The sequence below is a fragment of the Manihot esculenta genome, chromosome 14, assembly GCF_001659605.2.
Source record: "Manihot esculenta cultivar AM560-2 chromosome 14, M.esculenta_v8, whole genome shotgun sequence".
Lineage (NCBI taxonomy): Eukaryota > Viridiplantae > Streptophyta > Magnoliopsida > Malpighiales > Euphorbiaceae > Manihot > Manihot esculenta.
The window spans coordinates 23797543-23807439 of NC_035174.2; the positions used below are offsets into that span (position 1 = coordinate 23797543).

General features: G+C 31.1%; 1 protein-coding gene across 3 annotated transcripts; it reads left to right on the forward strand.

Annotated features, from left to right (window-relative positions):
- The first annotated feature begins 597 nt into the window (after positions 1 to 597).
- LOC110600027 (pentatricopeptide repeat-containing protein At1g06710, mitochondrial) lies at positions 598 to 8324 on the forward strand. 3 transcript variants are annotated; one of them, XM_043950471.1, is made up of 3 exons: positions 598 to 3690; positions 7453 to 7651; positions 7881 to 8324. In XM_043950471.1, exons 1-2 carry the CDS (start codon positions 709 to 711, stop codon positions 7555 to 7557), a joined length of 3087 nt encoding a protein of 1028 aa, XP_043806406.1. In that variant the 5' UTR covers positions 598 to 708; the 3' UTR covers positions 7558 to 7651; positions 7881 to 8324. The 3 variants fall into 3 exon arrangements, with proteins under 3 accessions (XP_043806406.1, XP_043806407.1, XP_043806408.1); XM_043950472.1 differs by having other exon boundaries at positions 7907 to 8324; XM_043950473.1 differs by lacking the exon at positions 7881 to 8324 and adding an exon at positions 5976 to 6180 and having other exon boundaries at positions 599 to 3690; positions 7453 to 7593.
- Positions 8325 to 9897: the final 1573 nt, after the last annotated feature.

Consider the following 9897-nt stretch of genomic DNA (forward strand, 5'->3'; position numbering starts at 1 on the left):
ATAATTTAATAATTTTATAAATTTTTAATTATATAAATAGAGGTAGAATATATTTAGTTAAATATTTAAAAAATAAAATTTAATTGATAAAAAGTAAAAATATAAATGAAATTATAATAAATTTTTTTTGACAAGTAATCAGCGACATAGTATTGATAACAATTTTGTTAATTTTTAATAGAATAAATAATAGTTAAATACGTTTGCAATAATTTTAAAAATTTATGGTTTAATTAAAAAAATATAGAGTATAATTATAATAAAATTAAAAATATAAAATTTTTTTAGTGATTAATTTTAAATTTATTGATTTGGATTATAATTATAATTAATTATAATTTATGATTATAGTTTTTTAAATAAATTATTTATGAATTTAGCTAGAGTTTCTCATGTGTTTTAGAAATGGTTATAAAAAGATAAATTATTTTATAATTTTTAGTCTATATATATATATCACTATATTTTTAAAAATTAAATATTAACTTTTAAAATAATTTATAAATTTATTTTAATTTAAACTATTAAACTTTAAAAATAAAGGAAAATTTCTGTTAATTTTGCAATACTGTAAAAAGTAATTTGTCCCCATTTGAAAAGCGAAACGCAAAATTCACTCCCATTTCTTGGTTTTTGCAGAGTTCACGTTTCCTAAAAATCCTCCCGCCCGAGGACCGGAAGCCTTCGTCTTCCAATCACCAAAACCAAATGAGGAAAAGAGTCCTTAGGATCTTTCTCTCTCATTCAATCCCTTCTCTATCCTCCCGTGTTCTCAATACCATTTTCCCTTCAACTTTTCCCCCTCGTTTCCGCATATTTTTCTGTCAAAATCTTTTCTATAACAATTTCAGATTCATTTCTACATCTTCCTCCGACAATCTTCAAGGTTTGGTAGATCCCGAGGACCCTTTTCCGCTTGATTATTCTCCAGTTGAGTCTATTTCCAGTGAAGATTTTTCTTTTTTACGCGATTCTTTGTTACACCCTAATACTGGGGAGCATAAGTTTGATACAGGTAAGTGCTCGAATGAGGCTGTTTTAATTTCGAATGCGATTCTTGCAAATGATGATGGGTTTGGGAACAAAACCCAGAAATTTCTTAGGCAATATAGACAAAAGTTAAGTGAACCTTTGGTAGTTGAAGTCTTGAATCTAATAAAAAATCCCGAATTGAGTGTCAAGTTTTTTATCTGGGCTGGCCGACAAATTGGGTATAGTCACACTCCGTCTGTGTACACCGCACTGATACAGATAATTGAAACTAGTGCTGATAGTAATGATAGAATACCAGAACAATTTTTGCGTGAAATTAAGGAAGATGACAAGGAAGTGCTTGGAAAGTTGCTTAATATTTTGATTCGCAAGTATTGTCAAAACGGTTCGTGGAATGCAGCATTGGAGGAGTTAGGCAGGCTTAAAGATTTCGGGTACAAGGCCTCAAGATCAACTTATAATGCTTTAATACAAGTGTTTTTAAGAGCAGAACGACTAGACACAGGTTTTCTGGTCCAAAGGGAGATGTCGAGTTTGGGGTACAGCATGGATGAGTTTACCTTGGGTTGTTTTGCACATTCCCTTTGTAAAGCAGGAAAGTGGAGGGATGCCTTGACGTTAATTGAGAAAGAAGAATTTGTTCCTGATACGGTGCTTTATACTAAGATGATATCTGGGTTATGTGAAGCCTCGCTTTTTGAAGAAGCTATGGATTTTTTAAATAGGATGCGAGCAAGTTATTGCATTCCCAATGTTGTAACATACAAAATTTTGCTTTGTGGGTGCTTGAGAAAGAAACAGCTGGGTAGGTGTAAAAGAATACTAAAGATGATGATTACAGAAGGTTGCTATCCAAGTCCTAAGATATTCAATTCGCTCATTCATGCTTACTGCCAATCAGGAGATTACACTTATGCTTATAAGTTGCTCAAGAAAATGGTAAAATGTGGCTATCAGCCAGGTTATGTTGCTTACAATATATTGATTGGTGGTATTTGTGGCAATGAAGAGTTGCCTAGTGTGGATGTATTAGAGTTGGCTGAAAAAGCCTATGGTGAAATGCTTGAAATGGGGTTTGTACTAAATAAGGTCAATATCAGTAATTTTACAAGGTGCCTTTGTGCCATTGGAAAATTTGAGAAGGCATATAATGTTATACGTGAAATGATGACTAAGGGCTTTATACCTGATACTGCCACATATTCCAAAGTCATTGCTTATCTATGTAATGCATCCCAAGTAGAGAAGGCTTTTCTATTGTTTCAAGAAATGAAAAGAAATGGTATCACACTTGATGTATATACATATACAATATTGCTTGATAGCTTTTGCAAAGCTGGTTTGATAGAACAGGCTCGTAATTGGCTTGATGAAATGCAAAGATATGGTTGTGCCCCAAATGTGGTTACTTATACTGCTCTTATACATGCGTACCTTAAAGCGAGGAAGATAAAAAATGCAAATGAGATCTTTGAGATGATGCTGTCCAAAGGTTGCATTCCTAATATTGTCACATATACAGCTTTAATTGATGGTCATTGTAAAGCTGGAGAGATTGAGAAGGCTTGCCAGATTTATGCAAGAATGAAGGATGACAATGTGGAAAACTCAGATGTCGATATGTATTTCAGGGTTGTTGATAGTGGGTCCAAAGAACCAAATGTTTATACTTATGGAGCTTTGGTAGATGGTTTGTGCAAAGCCCATAGGGTAAAGGAGGCACGTGACTTGCTGGAAGTCATGTCAATGAAAGGTTGTGAACCAAATTACATTATATATGATGCTCTCATAGATGGATTTTGTAAGGTTGGCAAACTAGATGAAGCACAAGAGGTTTTTACCAAAATGTTGGGGCATGGATATACTCCAAATGTGTACACATATAGCTCTTTGATTGACAGGTTGTTCAAGGACAAAAGAATGGACCTTGCATTAAAAGTTTTGTCCAAAATGCTGGAAAACTCGTGTGCTCCCAATGTTGTTACTTACACTGAGATGATAGATGGTCTATGTAAAGATGGAAAGATAGATGAAGCCAATAAACTTATGCTTATGATGGAAGAAAAGGGTTGTTGTCCGAATGTCGTGACTTACACTGCAATGATTGATGGCTTTGGGAAAGCAGGCAGAGTTGACAAATGCCTTGAGCTGTTGCAGCAAATGTGTTCCAAGGGTTGTGCTCCAAATTTTGTCACCTATAGGGTTTTGATAAATCACTGTTGCACTGCCGGCAATCTAGATGAGGCTTATAGACTTTTAGAGGAGATGAAACAGACATATTGGCCAAAGCATGTAGCAATATATCGAAGGGTTATTGAAGGTTTCAGCCGTGAATTCATAGCTTCTCATGGTCTTTTAATTGAGATGACCGGGAGTGATTCAATGCCTATTTTGCCAGTTTATAAAGTGTTGATTGATAATTTTATCAAGGCTGGGAGATTGGAAATGGCTCTAGAGCTGCATGCAGAGCTCTCATCATTTTCTTCTTTTTCAGCAGCTCACAAGGATATATATTCTTCATTAATTGAAAGCCTTTCACTTGCATGTAAAGTTGATGAGGCTTTTAAGTTGTACGCAGACATGATTAGGAGGGGCTGTGTTCCAGAGTTGAGCATATTAGTTCACCTTATCATGGGCCTCCTTAGAGTCGGCAAGTGGGAAGAAGCACTGCAATTGTCAGATAGCATGGTCCAGATGGTTTGTTTCTCTAATTCTTTCTTCTCGCTTCCATAACCTACCAATTTTAGTTTTATTTTTACATAAAGAAATATGGCTTTTATCTATCTGTACATGTGCATTTACTAATGTACATGCATGCATATATGTATGTGAGGTCACGAGCACCTTTGTCTTTACACGTAATCATTTGCACATGAATGACACTGTTTTTGGTGGATTTTCTTATCTCAAAGGGAATGCATATATCCCTTGCATAACATAGAGATAATCACAAGGACTAGGACACATAAGCAATTCTATGGGTCAAGCACAATAATCTAAATCACAATTAATTTACATGTCTTCTAACTGTAATTCTAATACATAAACGAAGACTAAAGCATGAAGCCTAACTCTATTCCGTTGAGCCTCATGCCCTCGGTTTTTGTTCTGCAAACTTGGAGATAGTGAAAAGGGTTCAGATATTTTGAATAGCTTAGTAAGTAGAAGGAACATATGTGCTTTAAATTTAAGTCTCGTGCATAGATGAATGCGGCAAATTACAAACAATTCACGTATAGGGGATTTGTCACTAGTAATCCCTCACATATCTAATATGTCCCCTTCACTGGAGTTCCTCAGGATTTCTTCTTAAAATATACATATAACTATAGTGCCAGAGGGATAAAATGAACCAATATGGTCTTTTCCTTAAGATATTGCCAAGAGCACAAAATGGGTTAACATGGTCTTAACATATCCATTGTACATATCACATTGTTATCATAAAAGAGCTAGTGGGTCATACAAAATCCACTTTTCATTAACAAGAAGATAATGTAATACAACATATTCGCGAATCCATACAATCTTATTGTAAATTATGGTATTCATGATGCCTAAGCATTCTAAATTGATTTCATTCAACTTTAATTAAAATAAGTTTAGTTTTACTTCTCTTATAGACTCAAAATTTTTAGCTAAAATTTTGTCGTTGCCTTGCTATTGATTTCCTTGGTTCTCAAATTCCAAAACTATGAAAATGTATTCAAATGAGAGTCCAAACATAAATTTTTAACATTTCTAAGAACTACCCCAAGGACCTCTAAAAAAATCACAAAAACACATAGAAGAAACTATGAAAAGGATTGGACAAGGGACTTTCAGCAGTCTAAAGTTCCTGTATAGAGCCAAAAGGTCCCTTCTTCAGAAGCACCTTTGGCAGCCACAAAACCCTCTTTAATATGTAGGTTCGTCAGCCGAATAACTTTCGGCAGTTGAACCTGCTGCCAAAACCCAATTCTGCTTGTTTCCTAGCCCCCAAAACAACCTCATGTCCAACCTGAACAACTTCAGACATCTACCAAAAGGTTCTAGAAACTCCAAAATAGCCTCAAGTCAATAACAACAGTCAACATGCATTGAGAGTTTCAACTTTCGAAATTTAACTCAAAAGATCATCCTAAACCAGACTTATCGCTTCAATTGCATGTTCTTTAATCATAAATTATGAACTATAAACTTTTAATTAACTCCTCTAGTGTTCTCATTTGTGCTTAGACTCCACATGCTATGGTAAGAGACCAAGATTTCCAACTCATACTCAAAAGAACATTTAAAGAGAAGGAATAAGATTTCAAAGCTCAAGTTTTAAATCCAAGTTGAAAAGTTGAATCCAAAAGTTTTAATTCTTCAAATCCAACGAAAGATCTCGTAAAAAATAGTTGATTTAAACTTAGAAAGATTAAAAAAAAATGAAGGAAAATGAGGCAAAGGTCACCTTAGGCCTGAAATGGAGAGAAATCTCTCTACATTTTGGGTTGGACCTATTTATTGGCAAGTCTATGGAAGACATCTTCGGTGACTGAAGGTTTTTTTTGGATAAATATATTTATTTATTTAAAAAAAGGAACATATTTGAAAATGATTGACTAAGGTCCATGGGTCCGAAATACCGAATTCCAATGGGAATTCGTCGCGATTCGAAATTTCAATGTCAAAAATTAGACTGACATCACAGGTACAATCTCTATCTCCATCTATGGGGAGCAGAAACAAGTCATTTTTAGTTTGCAACTATGCATCTATAATTTTTCATGTATATGGGACTGCTTGAATATTTAAGAAAAAATATTTTACAAGTGATGCAATATATTTTGCTCCATTCCAAAGGATCAGAATTGGTCATTTGAAGAGTTGGTGCTGCTAAAAATATAAATTGCAGACATCTTTGCTTTATTAAAACATCTAAAATGTGAAGTTACTTTTCTGATGTTGTAGATACCTTGTTATTGTTTTCACGTACAATTTTTTCATTTTAACAGGGCATTCATTGGGTTCACGAGAAACAGGGAGCTGATGCTAATTAGCTTTTTGTTGCACACATATGTTATCAATTTACACACATCCAATGAAATGGTGCCTTATTAAGTGATTTGCTCAGAGATTGACTTGTAATTTCAGTTAACCTGGTGGATCCAATCAGTTAACCTGGTGGATCCCTGTGCATCATCGAAGATTACATGTGGGGTAAGTGATGCTTGAGAGAATTGTGAATTCTCTTTTGTTTGACTACCTGTTGGGACTGCTTGTGGTTTATTTTTTGGTTGTTTTGGACCTGTCAATTTTGTCATTATTTTCTATACAATTCTGATTCGCCTAATTTTGTCCATTTTCTTGTGCACTGATGATGAACATGATGGAATTGAACTGATTGTCTATATATGTTTCTTGAGTTAGTCATTTTTTGTTCCGAAAATCATATTTTAAAATGACAGTAAATCTGATTCCTTAGAGTATTTCTTTGCATTTTTGATATTCTTCCTTTTGTGTTGTATCTGGCTTGCATAATGCTTATCTAATTTGTTTAATCACATTTGTCGTATGCTGATTTATAGCACCATGAAGGAGAACTAGTGGATCTTTCTTCATGAGATTATTCAGCTTTGCTTGTTTAGGTTTAACTTTCAATTTGAAAGTGGGACTTAGAGAGGTCAGTATTGTAAGTTGTATATTGACATGCTTATTGCTATTGGGTCTCTTAAAGTTGAGTATCTAACTGTGATCCTTGGGCTATGTTTGGTCTCAGTCAGTAAGGTTTCTGAATTCTAATTTCTGGGATGTTTTCATGTAATGCATAACATGACCTAAAACTGTCTTGAAACAATAGCAGGAGTGACAACTTTTATGTTATTTTTTGTATTGGAAGAATGGCTGTAGTGATAACGTGTTCATTAATTGTATATCATATTCAACCATTAAATGGAATAGAGTGCCCTCTGTTTTTCAATTGTTTTTGGATACAAATTACACTAGCTAAGCCTACATGTATCAGTCAGATCACAGATTTAAGTTATATTTCAATAGAATATTTGAAGACATTGCATCCCATTTTGCCCTACCAATGTTGCATAATTGAACACAAAAATATTAGTTAATTGCTTGTGGTAAAAATGCCTTTTAATACTCCCGTTTACTTGCTTTGATTTTCTTATTTGTTTGGCATATTAATGAAAGTTTGTGACTTTTTATTATGCTAGGCTTATATTTTTTGATAAATTTATGCGATATCTGTTGGCTTGTTGTAGTTCTGCTGTGATTGCTTTACTCCTATACCCATGAGTTGTTTCTAAACCTTTTGCACTTTCTCACGTTCTGTATGGCAAGTGTTCGTCTTTAATGTGCCCTTTTTTTTTTATTATAACATATTATAAAATCTGCTTCCTCTCTCTCTCTTTTTTTTCCCTTTCCGTAATGAGCTTCTGAATCTCGTGTAATGAAGTTCCTGCCATTTTTTTGTAGCCCTTGTACCTTTCTTTATGGACTATTATCTTGGAGATGTCAATTGCACCAAGTATATACACAAGGGCCAACTACCGTACCCGTGCAAGAGGTTTCCAGCAGTGATTGGTATTCGAAGCCCCCACCATATACTCGTTCACATCAAGATCATTTGGCGTGGCTCACTGTTGAAGCTATCTAGTTCAACGCACCAGTAAAGGTAATCTTTTTTCTATAAATCTTCTGTGTCATATTATAAGGTAGAAATAAATTAGTTTTTAGCTTTTGAAGCGTGATTACTTTTGGAGGATGAACAAAAAAATCTTCATTGTAAAATTAAGTTTTGCCAACTGTCACAATAAACAAAATAGTTTTATCACTACCCTAATTTAATCTTACTGAACTATTTTTTTTTTCTTTATTCACTTTTGCTGTCTTTCTAATGTTAGTGGCTATGAGGACTTATCTGACACAGATTGATCAAGCATTGCCTGCTGGTAGCTCTCGAAAATTTATGCACCATACTAAAAGTATGGCTTGAAGGGTTGCGGAGAGAGAGAACAAGGATACAGAAGACGGCCAAGCCATATTGAAATATCTTGACACCTACTGTGCAGGAATGAAGTCCAAGAGTAGCGACCATTTGGGGGAAAACCCCACTAATAGTCTGGACTGTAAAATGTATCAAAAAGCCAAAAACTTGGCCTTGTTTGTATCAATGGTCCCCGTTGTCGTTCGGCATGGTTTTAAACTGTGGCCGTTGCCGTTAAGGCTGAGGCGTTATGTTGGCTTTGTTCCTTCAGTTTCGACGCTATTTTGAGCATTTTCTCAATTTTCAAGTGAAAAAGGCTGCATTTATTTACAAAGATAATATATTTTTTTATATGAATTCATTCCGGATTAAAATATTTTTTTTATATTCAGATTTTAAATTTAAAACTATTAATTGATAGAGAATAAATTATAATATTTTATTTTATCTTTTGAGATTTAAAATAATATAAAAAATTATTAATTAAATATATAATTTATTGCCATAAAATAAAGAAAAATAATTGTAAAAGAAAATTAAAAATTTAATAAATTTAATTGTATTAAAAAAATTAAAAATTTTAGTATTTATTATTATATATTATTAATATTAAATAATAGATTTTATTTAAAAAATTATATTTTTAAGAAAATAAAATTTAATGAGTTTCAATAAGTGGATAGCGGTGGCAGTTCTCATCTATTTAAAAGGATCGAGTTTATTGGTAAGAGTTTTGACAAGAGTTATGTATTCATACATCAAGAGAACAATTACTCTCGTTTGACATGAAATTACCTTCGTTCGACATAAATGATTTTATTAAAAAAAAAATTGACATAAATGATTTTACAAAAAAAAAAAATTAAATGAATGTTTGTAAAATTATTTATAATTTCATCTTTAAACATTATGAAAATTTTTTAAATTCTTTATTCCAAGGGAGAAAAAAATTCAATTAAATTAAATTTTTATAAAATTTTTTATTTTAAAGGGTAAGAAAAATTTTTAAAATATGAGGCAATTGAAAATAGAGAAATAGAATTATTTAAAGGAAATTATACTAGTGAGTTTTATATAGAGTAAATATATAAAGGTTATATTTTTATAGGAAGTATAGAGATTAAAATTATAACAATCATTAATACAATAAATTATAATAATTCTGAATTAATAACATGTTTTAAACTCTTGATTTAGAATATTACAAACACTTTTACTTTTTATTATTTTTTAATTATTTATATTTATTTATTTTTTATAAATTATTTAAATTAAATAAAATTTTAATTTGATAATATTTTATATAATTAATTCTAATAATTCTTTAATTATGATAAACTTTATTACAATTATTATTTTTTATAATAATTTTAGTTAATTATATATATTTATTGCATATAATTATTTATATTAGAAAAATAAAAATATATAATATTTATTAATTAGATTATATTAAATATGATTTCAAAAATTGACAAATCAATAAATTAACACTATTGTAAGATAGTAAAAAATTTTATACATAATATTTTATTATGAACTTATATATATATATATATATATATATATATATATATATATATATATATATATATATATATATAATAGTTTATTTTTATTATTTAAACATTTTTTTATATAATAGTTACTTAATTTTTATAAATATATTTTTAATTTTATATTTATTATTAAAATAAAAAATATAATAATTTTTAATAATAAAATACAATAAATTTTTTATTATAATATTAATAATATATTATATTAAAAAATAATAAGAAGTTTTAGTGCCTGTACTTTTGTCAGAGGGGTTGCGAGTGTTTGGGGAGGGCACTGGTGTTATGATACCGTGCTCTATTTATTATATCAAAAAATATAATAAAAAAGTCAGTGATTGATAAAAATAATAAATTACATTTAATATATATATATAT

Bases quoted from the DNA above. Each gene is read 5' to 3' on its own strand.
- LOC110600027 (XM_043950471.1), top strand. From the start codon at position 709: ATGAGGAAAAGAGTCCTTAGGATCTTTCTCTCTCATTCAATCCCTTCT. The intron at 3,691-7,452 runs GTTTGTTTCTCT...ATTTTTTTGTAG, and splicing joins CAGATAGCATGGTCCAGATG to CCCTTGTACCTTTCTTTATG.